The 19,144-nt window shown below is 37.3% G+C and overlaps 1 protein-coding gene across 3 annotated transcripts in view; it reads right to left on the reverse strand.

The window, feature by feature from the left end:
- Positions 1 to 19,144, reverse strand: part of USP9X (ubiquitin specific peptidase 9 X-linked) — a 162,603-nt gene that overhangs the window by 37,427 nt on the left and 106,032 nt on the right. For all 3 annotated transcript variants that reach the window (XM_078065223.1, XM_078065222.1, XM_078065224.1), the window contains exons 17-26: positions 18,577 to 18,672; positions 17,708 to 17,919; positions 16,310 to 16,550; positions 15,613 to 15,762; positions 14,239 to 14,359; positions 6,389 to 6,519; positions 5,916 to 6,194; positions 4,647 to 4,772; positions 3,378 to 3,503; positions 1,400 to 1,566 (exon numbers count right to left, since the gene is read on the reverse strand). In XM_078065223.1, the coding sequence (XP_077921349.1) occupies positions 1,400 to 1,566; positions 3,378 to 3,503; positions 4,647 to 4,772; positions 5,916 to 6,194; positions 6,389 to 6,519; positions 14,239 to 14,359; positions 15,613 to 15,762; positions 16,310 to 16,550; positions 17,708 to 17,919; positions 18,577 to 18,672 (1,649 nt within the window). The remainder of the gene's footprint in view (positions 1 to 1,399; positions 1,567 to 3,377; positions 3,504 to 4,646; positions 4,773 to 5,915; positions 6,195 to 6,388; positions 6,520 to 14,238; positions 14,360 to 15,612; positions 15,763 to 16,309; positions 16,551 to 17,707; positions 17,920 to 18,576; positions 18,673 to 19,144) is intronic.

The raw sequence follows: 19,144 nt of genomic DNA on the forward strand, positions 1-19,144 counted from the left end.
GGGCCAGTCAGAGAAGAAATTCAGATACCTAAAGCTCAAAAAGATCTTGATCTTTGAAGACGCTTTCTGTTGTTGAAGACAAGGGAACAGAGACATACTGAGATAAAGTATTGTCTACAGAACTTTACTTCATTGTATGAAGTTTCAGGAAAAGGAGGAGGGAAATGGTTCTAATTTCCTATAAGGGGGAATTTTCATATAGGTCTGTAGAGGGCAGAAAACCTGTAAAACCAAGTTCCTTAATACTTAGGAGCCAAGGAAGTGAAATAAGTTCCTAATTTAGTTTAAGTTCTTGAAAATCAATACAGAACAAAACATTTGCTACCTCTGGGCTTGACTTCCCTAAAACTCTTTGGATAATCATCTTTCCTCTCCTCCCTCCCCTGACGTGTTCTTAAATAGAACCAGACTCACTCAACCTGTTTATTTTTCTTCAAATACGGGGTTATCTCATGATGATCAAGTATTCTCAAGGAGGTAACAAGCACAATCTTATTGGGGGGGGGGGGAATCCTGTCAAAGGATTTTTTGAATTTCAAGGAAATTACCAAGGAACTTCTAAAATAGTAGACGTTCCCACTAATTCACTTTACAGCATCCTCTGGAATGAGCAAGTTATATCTATTCCATTAATGTAGGTTCTTTGAAAAAGCTTTATCACTAGGTTTTATTTCAGCAAACTTTGACTTTACATTAATTTCATCAGTGATTTCTGTCATTGCTGAATGGCATTTGAGAGCATAACCAAAGAACATTTTTTGTCTTTTCACAAAATATATGTAAGACAGATTTACATTTAACAGTGACACTAATTAGAGCTCCAGTTTGAAGAGTTACCTCATGAAGGTCAGGAGTAGAATGACATGAGGATGGAAACCGACTTTTCTACAAACCTGACTTGCACAAAAAGTTTGAAACAAATGATCTTGAATTGAAAACAAGGGCTTTATACAGTTGCTCTTTGTTCTCATTATAAAATGCAAAAGTTCTTACCATAACCCTGATTTGTGAATTTCATACTGAATTAACAATTTCTCTTGAAACAAACCAACCAAAAAAAACCTGGCATCTACATATCCAAGAGAGGAGGTGAATGTCCTGTTTAATTGAAACCTGTAAACCAGATTTTAAACATGTGCTAAAATACAGATCTCTTAGGTGAAACTAAGTTCTGAAATTAGAAAAAAAAATTAATTTTACTTTGAGATTTAATGTTGCCATTTTGCAGAGACTAAAACCAAACTTAGGCCTAGGCAAAACGTGGTTAAAGGAAATTTTCCTAAATATTATCATGCTACAGAGACGACAAACACTTGATTTCTGGGATAAATTCTGCCAGCATAAATTCATTTCTGCGTAACAAAAGATCAAGTTTCTAACAATTAAAAAAGATACTTACTTGCTGTGACAGTGCAACAGTAAGTCAATAATGAATGTCTGCCAAGCCTTTTCTTTACTAAGAGCATCCAAGGCTGTCGGAATCAAGGCAAAACATAACGTCATCACTTCCAGTGCTTCACAGCAAACCTGTTCATCTTCCAAGTCTGGCTCATTGCCTGCATTGGTCTGTAAAATTATGGTCAGAGGCAAATTACCTAGAGATGCATTTAAGAAAAATCTCATACAACTTCAAGTTAGTGCTTAAAACTTAGACTCATTTAAACCATTTGGCCTCAGCCTCTCTACCTGCAACTTGAGACCCATTTAAGAATAGTATGGAAATGATTAAACTAGACAATGAAGTCTAATTCCAGTATTTTGCTACATCCCAAGGAGCGATGAAGGAGCACACTGAGAATACCACCTGTTTCTTTGTCCTTCAGGCTCCTAGGGATCTTCTGAAGCCAACAATCATTCCTTTCTTAAGGACCACTCCAGCACTGCAGAGTTCGGAACTTATAACTAGTTCCAAAATGTAGCGTACCTACAGTGCCATTTTATTCTAAAGCAGTTTTCTTAAGACAATTGTTCAGGAAGGTTTTACAACCCCAAACATGCTTGGGTAGGTAGCTAATAAATTCTAATCTGACTTTATAAAAAAGTGATGATTACAATACATGTCTAAAAAAGAACAAGCTTTCAAATACTATCTGAATGGGGGCACCTGGGTGGCTTAGTCGGTTAAGTGTCTGACTTCAGCTCAGGTCAAGATCTCGAGGTCCTGGGATTGAGCCCTGTGTCAGGTTCCGTGCTTGGTGGAGAGTCTGCTTTGCTCTCCGCCCCCCCCCCCCAACTCGTGCTCTCTAATAAATAAATAAAATCTTAAAAAAAAAAAAAAATACTAGTTGAATGTCCAGGAACTGTACCAGATGGACACTACAGGACTCTAAAATGTATCCTAGGAAAAACAGGGTTATGTTGGCTATAAAAAGGAAGCTCTACTAAGCCCAAAAGTTCCTATAAATTTAATTTTCTTTTCTAAATATTCAGCAGTGATTATGAGGGGCAAGTACATATAACAGGAAATGAAAGAAAACAGGAAATGAAAACACAGCCTCACGTCTGTACATAATTTGTTTCATCTAAGGGAAGGTCAGAGAGGATACCTAATTGGCTGACACTCTTTCTACCTTTGACTGCTTTAAAAGACAAAAATATTTAAATGCCAGGACACCACAGCTGATAGTTAACTAAACCAAAATTTACATAGGACAGAAAGATGATGAAAGAAAAAGAATGGAGAGAATAGGAAAAAGCAAATTCAGTAGAAGATCATAAATGACTCTAGTGAGAAGCAGAAAAACATCATTTCATATATGAAAAAGCAGCTTTATGGCAGGATTATGAAGTACTTTACTTCAAAAGTAAAATTTTACTGTATTCTCATCTTACCTATAGCTACCATTTAATTTTCAACCATGAAGATGCAAATGATTGGATTTTTAAAGATAGCAGATGTAAGGATTCAGCCTCACACACAATTAAACATTAATTAACTTTTTTTTTTTTAGATTTTTTATTTATTTGACAGAGAGAGAGCACAAGTAGGTAGAGAGGCAGGCAGAGGGAGAGGGAGAAGCAGGCTCTCCACTGAGCAGGGAGCCCAACGTGGGGCTCGACCCCAGGACCCTGGGATCATGACCTGAGCCGAAGGCAGCCGCTTAACCGACTGAGCCACCCAGGCGCCCCAATTAACTGATTTTTAAAAAGATTTTATTTATTTGACACAGAGAGACACAGTAAGAGACGGAACACAAGCAGGGGGAGTGGGAGAGGGAGAAGCAGGCTTCCCGCCGAGCAGGGAGCCCGACGCGGGGCTCGATCCCAGGAACCTGGGACCATGACCTGAGCCAAAGGCAGACGCTAAACGACTAAGCCACCCAGGCGCCCCAAACAACATTAATTTAAAAGGAAAGTATTTCTGAGATAGTTCTTACCTTCTCATAAATTTTAGTGATTTCTTCATTTGGGCTAAATACTAGCTGTAATGCCCCACATCCTGATGCCCAGATGATTTTTTGAATAGCTCTAATTACACAGATATCAGGCATGTATCTTGAAGCCTGCAAGACAATGAATAATAAAAATGGTTTGATAGCATATTAGAATAAAATAATAACTGGAAAAAATGTTTCTCCTTGTAAAAGAAATAGGAATGGCTGTGAAGCAGTACCATTATCTTAAGGTTCCCAAATTGCTTTTGCCCCTTTTTTTCATTTAACAGCAATACCACAAAGTATGCTCTCCAAGTTATTATCTGGCCCTATATTACTACTTTCAGAAGCATCTTAAAAAGACTACAAAGATGATCCTACCACCATTCTACTCATTTTTTTACCCATAAAAAATGAAAATCAAGTCCACACAATGGTCACAGCAGCTTTATCCACAGCCAGAAGAGGAAAACAATCCACATGTCCATTGCCAAGTGTATGGATGTGGAATATTCATAATGGGGTACTACTCAGCAGCAAACAGGAATGGACTAATGGTCTACACAACACAGATAATTCTCAATGATATTTGGAGTGGGAGAAGCTAGACATAAAAGAACACACATTGTAGAATTTCACCTGTATAAAATACTAGAAAATGAAAACTATTCTATAGTGACAAAAGATCACTGGTTACCTGGGGTAGAGGGAAGGGACTACAAAGGGATATACAGAGTGATGGAAATGTTCTATGTCTTGATTATGGTGATGGTTTCATACATACCTGCATTTGTGAAGACTGAATTATATACTTTTAAAGGATGCTGTTTACTGTACATAAAAGTGATTCAAAATGGAAAGTGCTAACGTTAATATTAGATAAAATTCATGTTAAGGGAACTTTAGTTTTTTTTTTTTTTTTTTTTTTTAAAGATTTTTTTATTTATTTATTTGAGAGAGAGAATGAGATAGAGAGAGCATGAGAGGGGGGACGGTCAGAGGGAGAAGCAGACTCCCCACTCAGCAGGGAGCCCGATGCGGGACTCGATCCTGGGACTCCAGGATCATGACCTGAGCCGAAGGCAGTCGCTTAACCAACTGAGCCACCCAGGCGCCCCCATGTTAAGGGAACTTTAGACTGAAGAGAGTGATTAGAGCGAATGGGCCTTAGGAAAATTCAGCCTTAAATCGTGGTAAGAATTATTTAAATAGAAGGTCAAACACAGAAATAGACCTTGCAGGATTTCACAGCTTAAAAAGTTTAATACTAACCTCATCAGATATTTGCTGAGCAAGACGAATGGACACATTTCTAAGCATGCATTCTGATGATGGATTAGGAATGCTCTGAAGGGCACTTTGTAGCACCACGGCTTGATCATGAGTAACTTGGTTGACCTGAAAAAACAACCATTTTGCTTGAAGTAATTTGTACAGAACCAGACCCAACCACTTGCTCCCCACCCATCACCACTAGCTCAAAATGACCTCCATTCCATATATATACACTGGAGAACTGCAGTGACTTACACAAAAAGCAGTCCATATTGCCAACATTGTGGGCCTCTACTTTTTCTTGTGCAACAAGGTGCTACACGTCCCTCTGCAAATACCCATTCTAGATCAACTCAACTTGTGTCTCTACATGTGGCCACAGTGTAACCTGCAGATGTGATAAACTGAAGTGATGATTCCAACCCTATCTAAAGACTCAATAAATTACTCCACGCCTCTTACATGTGTGCAACCTGCTCCCATTTCAACTGCTCATCATTTTCTTCTTTGAAAAGGAGAAACATTAAGGCATTTCAGTCACAGCTATTGACATTTGCTATTATGACAATATACACGGTATTCCATATCACGTATTTAATGTATCACATATCTAATCAACACTCCAATTCCCTGATTAAAACCTAAGCCATTTAAAAAAATAGAATCTATATTCCTGAAGCGTTTATCTTCTATTGGTAAACTTAGTAAACCATCACTTGTGATGAATATAGAAAACCTCAAATTTTAGTCAGAATTAAGTGCATAGTTTGACCTCTCGTAAGTAGACATTGAATTATGGCATGTCTTAAGAACTTCTGGTGAGATGGATTAAGGATGCCACCAAGGCAAAGACAGAGTCCAGAGTTGGCGGAATAAGCTCAGAACTGGAGGTTAAGCCTATCAAGGTGGGAAGAGAGACTGGCAGCAGGCTAAGTCAATTACAACGTTCCTATTACCACCTGTAATAGGTGGTAATAGGTAATACATCTGCCAGGTACAAGTTAATAAGAGATTCATATGGAGTTTTTATCAGGTTTAAAATAACTGAAAGCCAAACAGGGTTTAAAGGAGCAGGGAGGAACTGTCCTCTTAGAGTACAGCCAGTAAAAAGCATTTCCACTTCTCATACGAATTTAATAGACGAAAACCTCTGAAATAAGATACCACTGGAAGGGAACCTGAAACATTCTGAATCAACTCTGAAATAAAACTTTAAAAAATTACCATTTATTAATATAAAAAAGACATTTTTAAAAAGTGTATTACCGATGTCATGGGATTCACGCCTTCTACACCTGGCTGACAAGCTTCTGCTACAGCTCGAACATGGCCATAGCCAATGGCAGTTAGCAACAGTTTGGCTATTTTAAGAGCATTGAGGTAAGCACCCCTTCGAGTTTCCATATCTGCATTTGGTAGGAAGTTATTTCTGGTTAGCATGCTCAGGACAAGGGGTAGGCCACCACTTTTCAAGAAGTGAAATTGAAAATCAGAGGAATCATCAGCCAGAGGTGCACCAGCAGGCATTAACAAGGCATAGACTACCTGGAAAAAAGAAAAGGACTGTATTAAAAGGGTTGAAAAAGATAACTTCTACTTTCCCTATCATCATTGCTAAGAAATTCTTGACCATTTAAAAAAACTTCATTATAAATTTTATCCATGTTCTTCACATTACCATATAAAAAAAGGTCAAGTTCAAAGAACATGAAATAAATTCAAAAGGGAAAAAAACCAACCTCTGTTAGGTAGAGCACTTGTGAGGCTGAAGGTCCAAAGAAAAGCGAGTCAAGAGATGGACTAAGGCTGCTTTCTCCAAGTTTGGCGTGGTCTAAACAAATAGCTCTTAATTTTTCTATTGTTGTGCTATCTGTAAGAAAACAGGAGACCAGTCTAAAACACAACATAATCCATGCATTCACAGTATTTCACTTCTGATATTTTGAAGACTACTTCAGTATGGCCTAACTATCAATTGAGTTATAGGCTCATACTTCATGAAAAACAGCCGGATCTGGATTTAAAAAAAAAAGATATACGCAAATAATGAATCATGGAACACTACATCAAAAACTAATGATGTAATGTATGGTGATTAACATAACAAAAAGAAAGGTTAAAAAAAAAGAAAGAAAGAAAGAAAGAAATCACAACCAACCAGGACTTTCTAATCAGTCAACCCAAACATGAAGGAGGCAGTATTCACCTAGTCAGAGACCTCAAATCAACATGCCTCCACAGCCACTTGAAAATTAAAAAATACAGTACACTTCAAAAAGAAGTCATTTTTTTTTTTTAAAGGCCATTGGGTTCAAGTATTTCAAATTAGTTGTTTTTTTTTTTAAAGATTTTATTTATTTTTTGACAGAGAGAGGGGGAACACAAGCAGGGGGAGTGGGAGAGGGAGAAGGCTTCCCGCAGAGCAGGGAGCCTGATGCGGGGCTCGATCCCAGGACCCTGGGATCATGACCTGAGCTGAAGGCAGACGCTTAATGACTCAGCCACCCAGGTGCCTCCAAAAAGAAGTCATTCTTATTGAAAATAACAGAAGAGAAAAAATTAGAAGCTCTTCCTTCCAACTTCTCTATCGTTCACCTTCATGACACTATCCATTAACTGTTTTATTTTAATGAAAAGAGCTTAGTGGTACCTTAGAAACTGAATTTTAAAAGGAAAGATGGCGAAGAAAAAAAAGGAATATAGGCAGACCGTTATGAAAGACCTACATTAGCACCTGTTTTCATTAGCCACAAGAAATCCAAAGAGCTTTTATGAAAAGAGGCAAAAAGCAAAAATAGAATCCAGTGTGTTTTGCAGAAAGCTGTTTAAGAGGCAGTGTGCACCCCCAAGCAGCAAAAGTAGCCCTGCAAAGCTCCTTCCCTGGGAATAACACTCAGCAACAAGCCACCAGAGCTTCAGGCTGCCCGTGTTTTTCTTATTTTGTGCATCCATTAGAACAAGATTTGTCCTAAGGTATCAGAAAAGCCTAAGAGGTTACTTTTTGGGTGTGGGAACACTCAAAAAATTTTCCATATAAACTAATGGTAATTGCTTCTTTGCTTTACACCATTTTGGCTTACAAAAGGTTTCACAGGAACACTCTACTTTTGAGTAGGAGAAACCTACAGTGATTAATATTTACCTCAAAGTAAGCACAGTGTTTTTTTTTTTTACCCCCCCCATGGTATTAAAACACAAGTTTGCTTGTTTATTACTTTCTTTTTTAAAGATTTCTTTTACTGGGGGGAGGGGGGGCAGTCAGAGGGAGAATTTCAAGCACTCTGTGCTGAGCGTGGAGCCCCATGTGGAACTCGATAACATGACTGAGCGGAAACCAAGAGCTGGACGCCTAACTGACTGAGCCACCCGGACACCCCCAACCTTTCTTTTTAAAGCACAGTGAAAACAGTTTAAAAACAAAAAAACCCATGATACAATTTAGCATAAGTTACCAAACATTCAAACTTAAGAATAGTCAATCAACTTTAGATAGTACTGTTATCATCAAATTATTTCCAAGGTAAATGTGCTATGATTAAAATACCACTTGATAAATAAGATTGTTTTAAAAAAAAATTAAAGCTTTTTTAGAAGAATAAAGATAACTGAAAATTACTATAATTTCCATACGGCAAGCTAATTTTATAGGCCTGGAAATAGCCTAGAAATATCTTATCAAAAAATCTTCAGTTTGTGGGATGCCTGGCTGACTCGGTGGAGCATGTGACTCTTCATCTTGGGGTTCTGAGTTCGAGCCCCAACACTGGGTATAGAGATTAAAAACAAAATAAAAAAATCTTAAAAAAAAAACTTCAGTTTGTATAAAAATTGTTGGTTTTCCCTATTCTGAAGGGACAGTGACAGATAATGTAACTAAAATATTAAGTTCTTATAATCAAACATTTGTGAACAGCTTCTCAGGTCATTAAATATTCATCCCCTGTATTATTTTTAATTGGTGATTAAAATGACATTGTCATTTTACCACTTTAATCTCTATTATTGGGCATTTAGGGTTTTTTCCCAGTATTTTTTTTATACTGAAGATCCTAGCAGCTAAATCTTTGCAATTATTTATTTCATCAGGAAAAAATCCTGCAAGCAGAAAGAACCACCAAGGTCCAAAACTTCTAACATACAACACCAAATTATTCTCTAAAAACAAACCAATTCATAGGCTGTATTTGAGAATGTCTTATTGGTTTAAAAATATTCTAAGTAGGGGCACCTGGGTGGCTTAGTCGGTTGGGTGTCTGCCTCTGGCTCAGGTCATGACCCCAGGGTCCTGGGACTGAACTGCGCATCAGGCTCCCCACTCGGCAGAGAGTCTGCTTCTCCCTCTCCCCCGCCCCCTGCTCCTGCTCTCTCTCAAATAAATAAAATCTTAAAAAAAAAAAAAAGTGGAAGCGCTGAAGAGGAAAAGCAACTCAGTCTGCTTGGTAAAGTAGTATATATTTTAATCACTCAGTATCAAGAAGAATCTGTTTTCCTGATGCACACAGAGAGTACAGTCTAAATTACAAGAGATTAAATTACCTACAGAGAAGACTGGAGATGTTCCAAGTTTAACAGCAACTCTTAATAGAGGCACCTGACTTCAGGCAGGTTCAGAAAGAACTAAGAGAGGTAAAGTCAATGACTAGAAAAAAAAAAAAAGCTACTCATTCCATCTTGGTTTTCTCCCAGTTTAAAATATATGCAAGCATGCACAAACATTAAATGTTTACCCAAAAGTAACACAGCTAGAAACAGAATTCCTTAGAGTCCCTGCTTCCTTTCTTAAAGGAGGGAAGGAGGGAGAGAGAGAGAGAATGATGTGTATGTGTGTGTGCATGCATGAGGCAACCACAGTGACAGGGAGGAGGTTAACATTTGTTGAATATTCATTAAATACCAGTCATTAGGCTGGGGTTTTCCATAAATGTATGAATGGATTACCCTTGTAATCCCTGCAATTCCATGAAATAGTTATTATTAGCTCAGTTTTATAGATAAGGAAGTTCTGAAAAATTAAGAAAACATGTCTAAGGCATGAATAACAACTAGAATCAGAACGGGAACTCAAGTCCATTTGAGTCCAAAGCCTGTGATTTGTCTACTGTAATACGATCATTACTGGCTTTTTCAGTGTTGGCTATTTCAAATTTAGGTACTATACTTTCATCATATAAAATATGAAAAAAGCACTCTTAGGTTTCCTGCCTGAACTTCTGGCAAAAGCTCACTTCCACCATGTAGTGGCATTATGCTCAAATCACAAGATCAGTGATTCTGAAGTGGGTTTGTGTTTTAAATTATGTTGTGAAGGTGGACTCTGCATACATAAAGCAAAAACAACTGTTACTCAAACACCAGTAAATAAAACAATACAAATTCTAAACAGTACAACAGGTAAAGGATAAGGATTAAATTAAATGGTTGAGAGAAGCTTTAGCTAAGAACCTAAATATCTGAACTGATTCTGTCCCACATTAAACAGAAAACAAGATGGGAAATGCCAATATGGTGTTTGCTTTAGAAAAAGGAGATAATGGAAACACACAGTCTTAAAAATTATCTGGGCCAATTACTGAACTGTATTTATCAAACCCCACTACAATGAGAATAACGGATTATAAAATATTATAAACTCAAAAGGACATACAAATAGGCGATGAAGAAACACTAGAAAGATGTGAGCCAATTACTGAAGGTATATAGAGAGGATGGAAGACAGCTGGCTTAGATGAACCAAGAAGCACCTGTGGGGTTAGTTAAGAGGGTGGAGGGGGTGGGGGAGAGGCTACTTATTAAGTTAATACCCCACTGAATCCTAGAAAACCGAAGGATATGAAAACGATAGGTACTTGGGAAAGTAGAGATGAATTAAAGACCTAACAACAGTGGCTGAAGTCTGCATAAGAAGCAAGTCATCCCCCCCACCCCGCACCAAAAATAAATCAATGAAGTTGGGAAGCAGATTTCCCACTTATAGATACAAATATCAAACTGAGAAAGACGAAGAAGCTGTAGTAGTACCAGTATGAACCCATGTTTGTTTCTTCTAACAGAGACAGATACAGAAATTGATATAGATGTGTATTACTTCCTCAGTTTAATGAAAAGGTCTGGAAACAAGACACCCCAGTAGTAATAAGTTTCTGGTTTCTAAATAACCTCTCTCTCACTGAAAGGAGTAATGGCTGATTCTAGGGCTAGGATAAAAGTACTAGATGAGTTTTAAACATCTTGTGCCATATAACACATCACAAATAGGGTTGTCAACCAGTAAATGTAGAAAGATCAAGTTAAATAAAATCACCATTTTGCAACCATTACAGAAAAAACGGATTCAAGCAATAATCACAACGAATGGTAAAATCAGTAAGTAAAAGTTTGATGAGGAAAGAGTTAAAGGGTCTCAGAACATCTCTCCAAAAAAGGAAAAGTAACTTTGCAGAGGAGAAACCTGGCAGACATCAATTATGTGATCCGGGATAATGTCACCAGTGAAGGACAAACTGACAGGTGCCTCCTGGTATAATGCTCTGACAAAGAGCATCACATAAGTGGTATTCTGACAAAAATGTACAACCTGTATATAACATCAGGAAACAGACAAAAGCTAAGGAGACAAATTCAACACAACTGATCTGTGCGCTTTTCAAAACCATCAAAGTCATAAAAGTCAAAGACTGAGGAACCGTTCCAGATTAAAGATACCACATGAATCATGCAATGTAAGAAGCTGAATTGGACTCTCAACCAGAAAACAGTTTTAAGGTTCATTATGGGGATAATTAGTAAATATAAGTTCTATAAATTAATTTATCAATGCTGTACTTTTCTTTTTCTTTTGAAAGATTTTATTTATTTGGCAGAGAGAGACACAGCAAGAGAGGAAACACAAGCAGGGGGAGTGGGACAGGGAGAAGCAGGCTCCCCGCGGAGTAGGGTGCCCGATGCGGGGCTTGATCCCAGGATCATGACCTGAGCCGAAGGCAGACACTTAAGGACTGAGCCACCCAGGCGCCCCAATGCTGTATTTTCTGATTTTGATTAATACTGTGGTAATTTGAAGAGAATGTCCTTGTTCTTAGAAAGCAATAGGTATTTAGAGATAAAAAGACAGGGTATCTACAACTTGTTCTCCAAAGGTTAGAAAAAAAATCTTACCACAGAATGATGTAACAAATATAGCAAAATGTTAACTATTGAATCTGGGGAAGGGTAAATGAGATCATACCGTTCTTTTTTTTTTTTTTTTTTTTTTTTTAAAGATTTTATTTATTTGACAGAGAGAGACACAGCGAGAGAGGGAACACAAGCAGGGGGAGTGGGAGAGGGAGAAGCAGGCTCCCCGCCGAGCAGGGAGCCCGATGCGGGGCTCGATCCCAGGACCCTAGGATCATGACCCGAGCCGAAGGCAGACGCTTAACGACTGAGCCACTCAGGCGCCCCGAGATCATACCGTTCTTTGTTAAGTTTGAAATTATTTAATAAGAAAGTTTTAATTTATTTTTTAAAAAAGATTTTACTTATTTATTTTGAAGAGGGGAAGCACAAGCAGGGGGAGCAACAGGCAGAGGGAGAAGCAGATTCTCCGTTGAGCAGGAAGCCCAATGTGGGATTTGATCCCAGGACCCCAGGATCACGACTTGAGCCGGAGGGAGATGCCTAACCGACTGAGCCACCTAGGCGTCCCGAAAATAAGCATGTATGTATGTATGTATTTATTTTAAGATTTTATTTATTTATTTGACAGAGAGAGACACAGCAAGAGAGGGAACAAAAGCAGGGGGAGTGGGAGAGGGAGAAGCAGGCTTCCCGTCGAGCAGGGAGCCTGATGTGGAGCTCGATCCCAGGGCCCTGGGATCATGACCTGAGCCGAAGGCAGACGCTTAAGGACTGAGCCACCCAGGTGCCCCAAAAATAAGTTTTTAATAGGAAAAAAGGTACTCTCCAAAAACAAGAGACAAGCAGGAAACAAAAGAAAATAAAGCACCTATCAGTATTAGGCTTCAGGGAAATAAGTACAGTCTATTAAGTTAATAGTCACACATGTTTCTAAAACCCCAATTAGCTCATATTCAAATGGCAAATAAAAGGGTGTCAGTATAATGTGGAAGGTGCCAGTATAGCAGAAGTGCAACTTTCAAAAACAACAAAACCCAAAACCAACCAACGAAAAACCCCGTGGCCTGGCAGCTGTACAGGAAGAAGCCCTTTTAACTTCTTAGGAAAAATGAAAAGTGAGCACCTGCACGCAGACAGAGCTCATCCTGAGAGGTGCACTCCCAGCCTTTCAGGACTCTGGTTGGGTGTTCTGGGCCCACTTTAATGGCAGCCCATCTGTCTCGGAGCTCCACTTCCCTGGGTTATCTCAGCACTACCAAGTCAGCATTTTCTATTGGTCTCATGTCTTTTTATTTTCTGCTGAGGCAGCCTTCAGCCACATTCAACTACCTGGTGGGCTGTTCAAGTTCTCTCTGAAGATCCAAATTATTTTTATTAGTGCTGTTTAAACTGTATGTGAAAGGGCTCCTAGTCTAGGGTATTATAGCCCAAGCAGGGTAAGGAGGACATCCTTGTAGGAGGAGGGGAGAAAAAATTTCAAGAAAGGCCCAAGACACAGAACCTGAGAATAGGGACCCTGCCACGGAAAAGGTGAAGAAAGAAGTCCCACAACAGTAGCCGTATAGAAGGCAAAGAGCAACAGATGAGAGGAGGAAGAAAGGCTCCAGAAAACAGTGAAACCTGACAGATTATATAATGCAAATAACAACAGGAAATTATTTTGAGAAGTTATTAGAAGATATATGGGATGAATTAGTGATAGGTGTACAGAAAATGAAGAGAACGAAAAGGCAGTATTAAATCCAGTAAAAAAAAGTTGTCAGTAATCCAGGCAAACTACTTTTCAGACTCTTGAAATGTTAATTTACATTTTAGCATCAATTTTAGATATGAATTTAAGCAAAATTGGGGAGAATATGAGAGTAAGACTTAAGTTTTCATCTGTATGATAGAAACTCAGTAGATATCTAAAATGGACAAAGACACAGTTGTATGAGATTATTATTTACAGATAAAATGGTATATACATATACAAGAAAAAAGCTGCACGTTAAAGTGGTTGTTTCTAAGGAATAAAAAAGGAGCAGTGCCACAGATGACACATGGCCCATAATACAGTGCAGAGGTCAGATAGTAAATATTTAAGGTTTTGCAGGCCATAGGGTGTCAGCCACAACCACTGAGCTCCGCTGTTTTAAAACAAAAGTAGCCACAGTTAGTATGTAAATGAATGAGCATGGCTGCACGCTAATAAGTTTGTTTAGGACACGAAAATATTAAATTTCATGTAATTTTCACGAACCACAAAATATTATTTTCTTGATTTCCCCCTTCCCCCATTTAATAATGTAAAAACCATCCTTGGCTCCTGGACTATACAAAATCAGGCAGTGGGCTGAATTTGGCCTGTGCTCTGTAGTTTGCCAACTCCTGATGTGGTCTATGTAACAAAGGATATTCCATCTAGACAGATATACCCTGTTATTGTCCAGCTTATATTTTATGAGCATTATACATATAAAAAAATTCTTACCTGGTGGCATAAGCTTCATAAGTACTCTTGCTCCATCTCTAAGAGGAGGCATATTTAGGCTGCTACCTAAGTCTGCAACTTGCCAAAGGAAAGAGATGTATCTGGGATGCAGTGACATTATCTGGAATACAAAATATACAAACCATTTACCTATAAATTACACGCCCCCCCCCCCGAAAAAACCAGCCAAGTAATTTCCACAATTTGTGTCATTTCTACTCTCTCTAAAATGGCCTGTCTTACCCATCATTCCACCTGTAGAAATCCTTCATGATGCAGACTGAATATATTATCCAAGCTATCTCCAGTAATTTCTGTGTGACGGCTCTTTTATTATTTTGTTAAATTATTTCATTCATACATACAAGTTAGACTCCATATATGCAAAAAGCTGTCATGCCTGCAAATAGTTAAATTCCTAATCCAACTGTTGTAAGGAGCCAATTCTTCTGACACTGGAGTGGCTGGTTATTATCGCAGCCATTAAAATTCTTTTGGGGAGGGGTGGAAGGAGAGGGTAAAGAAGGGAGGAATCACTGTTTCTTTAGATACTAGATATGTTAAGAACAACTTGAGAAAGATTGCAGACATTTTCCTACAGAAACAGCTGTGAAGAAAGGATTCATTTCTGTGGTACGAATACAAGATACAGTGATATTTTTCTAAGTTTATATATTTTAAGAGTTTTAATTCAGCTGTATAATAGATTAATTTTATATAAACCTAAAAATACTGTATCTAAAGGGAAATGTTTTAAATTTCAACCAAGTTACAATCACCTTTCAGATGTAATCTGAAGTTGATGGTTAACTATACAGTTAATTGATATTTTGCCACATTAAACTGTACACTTCTCAAGAAAAAAGAACTAGTCTATATACAGCTGGCCCTTCAACAACATGGGTTTGAACTGCACAGGTTCACTTACACACATATTTTTTCCCACAAGACAGTACTATTAAATGTATTTTCTCTTATGATTTTAACATTTTCTTTTCTGTAGCTTTATTATAAAAATAAATACAGTGTATTATACATACAATATATAATACAGTAAAAATACAGTAAGTATACATATAACATACAAAATATGTGTTCATCAACTGGTTATGTTATTAGTAAGGCATCTGGTTAACACTAGGTTATGAGTAGTTAAGTTTTGGGGAGTTAAAAGATATACATGGAAAATTAATAAATAAATAAAAATAAAAGATATACATGAATTTTCTACTTCACCCCGGGGTGGGGTGGGGTGGGGTGGGAGGAGGATGAGGCAGGGGCAGGTGGTCAATATGAGGTCAAACTATATTTCTTTATTCTCAAACTATATTTCTATAATGCCCTGCATACAGTAGCTCAAAACCATCTACTCACCACCCCAGGCAAACAGCTTTCCACTTCTGGATTGGGACCATCACTGTAGTGATTACCATGGTTTCCAGGAGACCCAGTTGAGGAATCAGAAGAACTATCAGGGCTTGAAGGCATATTGGAACTTATTTGTGTAAGTTTGGCTGTAATTAGCTGAAAATAACATACAAAGTTAGTATCAAAGACAAGGAAAAATATGCAAAACAGAAGTTAGTAACATACCAACAAACAAAAAAACTACAGGCAATACTTCTAAAAATACAATTAGTAGGTACTGCCTAACAACCAAATAGTTTTATTTTTATAAAACTTCTACTATATTGTAAGTACCATAATGCCAGTCTTAGTGTTATAATCCAAATACCTAATAAAGAAGCCTCACACATAACAGATGCTCAATTAATATTTACTGAATAAACTGTTAACTAGTGAAATGAAATATAGGTTTGACTTTCTTTTTTTCTTTAAAGAACATTTTATTTATTTATTTGACAGAGACAGAGAGAGCACAAGCAGGGGGAGCGGCAGGCAGAGGGAGAGGGAGAAGCAGGCTTCCCGTTAAGCAGGGAGCTGATGTGGGGCTCGATCCCAGGACCCTGAGATCATGACCTGAGCCGAAGGCAGATGCTTAACCCAACTAAGCCAACCAGGTGCCCCAGGTTTGACCTTCTTGGAAAGTTTGATAATTACAGATACTTACTGATTTATCTTTTAAGTTTAATTGTCCAATCAACTTTCTGTCGTCTGCAGGATCTATCAGTTCACCGCCCACAAAGAGCTCAATTTTTGTATGAGCTACATTGGCTTTAATACGATTGAGAATATATCGTCTTACTGAACCGATCGTATCATTTGTATGAGACCATACGTCCAAGTCATCAACTTGTCTGCCCTGGTTTGGAAATCGAACTATAAAAGAGAGGTGTTTACCACGGAAAGCTCTGGGGGGAGGGGAGGGGAGAAAAAAAAAATCCTAGTTAGCAGAATTTCATATCTTCTTGTAAAGAAAATAAACATAGGAATTTAATATTGAATATTTTCTTATTAAACAAGAGAAAGTGAGTTAAGTATACTTATTATTTTTATGATCTTGAAAATAAAAATTTATTGCCTTTTAATTTCAAATATTTTAAGTGATCTTGAAAATACAACAATCATTTCCCACTGTTATTCTTGTACCGATGCTTGCAGAAAATGAGATGTCTAGTTATAAGAAATTAATCAGAGACCTGAGTTAACACTTATTTTAATGCCATAAAAGTGCAACTCACTAAGACTATTTTTAAATGTGAAAGATAAACTTTAGCTTGAGAATATTAACAAAAATGCAAAGACGTAAATTTTTTCTGAAAAATTGTTAATATCAAACTTCACACCCCAAATAATATTTATGTTGTTAATATCTTTCTTTAAAATTTTATTTATTTATTTGAGAGAAGAGAGAGAGAGAGCAAGTAGGCGAGAGAGCAAGAGTGGGGGATGGGGAGAGGGCCAAAGGGAGAAGCAGATTCCCTGCTGAGCAGGGATCCCAAAACGGGGCTCGATCTCAGACCTGAGCCAAAGGCAGATGCTTAACTGACTGAGCCACCCAGGCGCCCCTGATAACATCTTCTCATAAGTAAGATACAACAACTAAAAATTATATTCAAGAAGCAACTTTATATGATTTCATGGTTAGCAATGAGAACTCTTTTAAAATAAATACTGATAGCATTCATTCTATAAACATCTCTAAATTATAAATACTATTTGAATTACTCAATGGTGAGACGACCTTAACGGAAATGTTAGTAGACCATCTGGAAGTATTTCTTGCTATATCAGCTACCTGTCAAAAACAACTTTTAAGAGTTTTTTCCAATTATTCTCCAATCTTACTATGCAATTAACTGTATAAATGAATGGCATCAAAATACTTCAATTTCTTATCCTTGGCAACACTTAACAGGTACTAAAATCATGGCAAAAAAAAGGACTACAAACAAGAAACAGGACTTAATGCCCTACCAAAACAACAACAAACAAAAACTAGATCCTGGGGAAAAAAAGGTCTAGGAAAACACCAAATAATTAATTAGCAGATCAGTTATTCACAAACCTTGACATAGGTAGAATTGTTCTTTCCTCATGATAATCACTGTCACATTCATTTATGTACTCTCTTAACACAGTTAATACTCGAACCATTCGAACAGCTTCCTGCCTTGCACAATTAATACTGTCTTTGTCACCATCCAAAACACACAACGTGTCATAAGAGGCTTTCAAACGATCAAAGCAAGACTGAATGAAGTCTTCATGGATTACCACCTACAAATAATGGGCCAAATAAAGACAGTCCAAGATGCTTTAAAATGTAAAAAAAAAAAAAAAAACAACAAATACACTTTTTAAAAACATTAATTCAATTAAAGATGGCAACAACTAATTAAAGATAGCTCTCAATTATTTAACCAAAGTCTATACTGACAATAAAACATACCATGTTTTGTCAAAGGAAGCTAGAGTTATGTACCTTAAGAAGTATGAGCTAGGTATTAAAAAAATGAACTTTGGAGTATGTGGTAGAATCAAAAGAAATTCAGTTGAAATCTCATGCCATAATTATACTGAAAATAATCACTTCATGTAATTATCAAGACAAGATTCACTTAGATAACATTTTATATAATGGAAAAAGAGACCAAATATTTTAGATAGATACTATTTTTAAAGCAGGCTCCACACTCAACATGGAGCAATGTAGGGCTTGAACTCATGACCCTGAGGTCAAGATCTGACCTGAGATCAAAAGTCAAGACACTCAACTGACTGAGCCACCCAGGCATCCCTTTTAGGTGTACTTTTAATGGGAGTTGAAACAAAACAATTTAGTTAATTCAGAACCGAAGAAAAAATTCTTATCAGTGAAGAGTGCTTTAATCAGAATTCTAATTTGTCGAAGTTTTAGTGGATGTCAATCCTTACCTGATTGACCTGTAGCCTGGGACCAAGGTTTGTATATATCTCTTTAAGGAGATCTATAGCTCTGCTGGCAATATCGTCATTACTTTGAATCACGACCTAGGTTCAAAAGATTCAAGTGTAAACAACTTTCATAAAGTATTTTAGCTGGACATTTCAATTCAAACCATATCCTCCGTTATTTTCAACACATTACTCAAAAATAATTTGAGGGTATATTTACTTTGATATTCAAGTAAATCAAGTAAAATTAAGTGGGAAAAAAAAAAAGACCGAAAAAAAGTAATAAAATGCAAAACTCAAGTGTTTGAATAAAGCAATCTGCTTAAGAATGGAAGGCACATTATTACTAAGAACAAAATATGCTTTGACCAGTATTAACCCTGCAAATCAACACCTTGGTAACCAAGTTGTAAGACACTGAAGGAGGAATTCAAATTACTTAAAAAGAAACAAAATATAAATGAAATACAGTTTAGCACAAAGAGCCACACTACGTTCCCCTCCATTTCTATAGATCTTCATCACTCATGTAATTATACTGGTGGTCTTCAAACTATGTGCAGAACTC

This window comes from Halichoerus grypus, chromosome X (assembly GCF_964656455.1).
Source record: "Halichoerus grypus chromosome X, mHalGry1.hap1.1, whole genome shotgun sequence".
NCBI lineage: Eukaryota > Metazoa > Chordata > Mammalia > Carnivora > Phocidae > Halichoerus > Halichoerus grypus.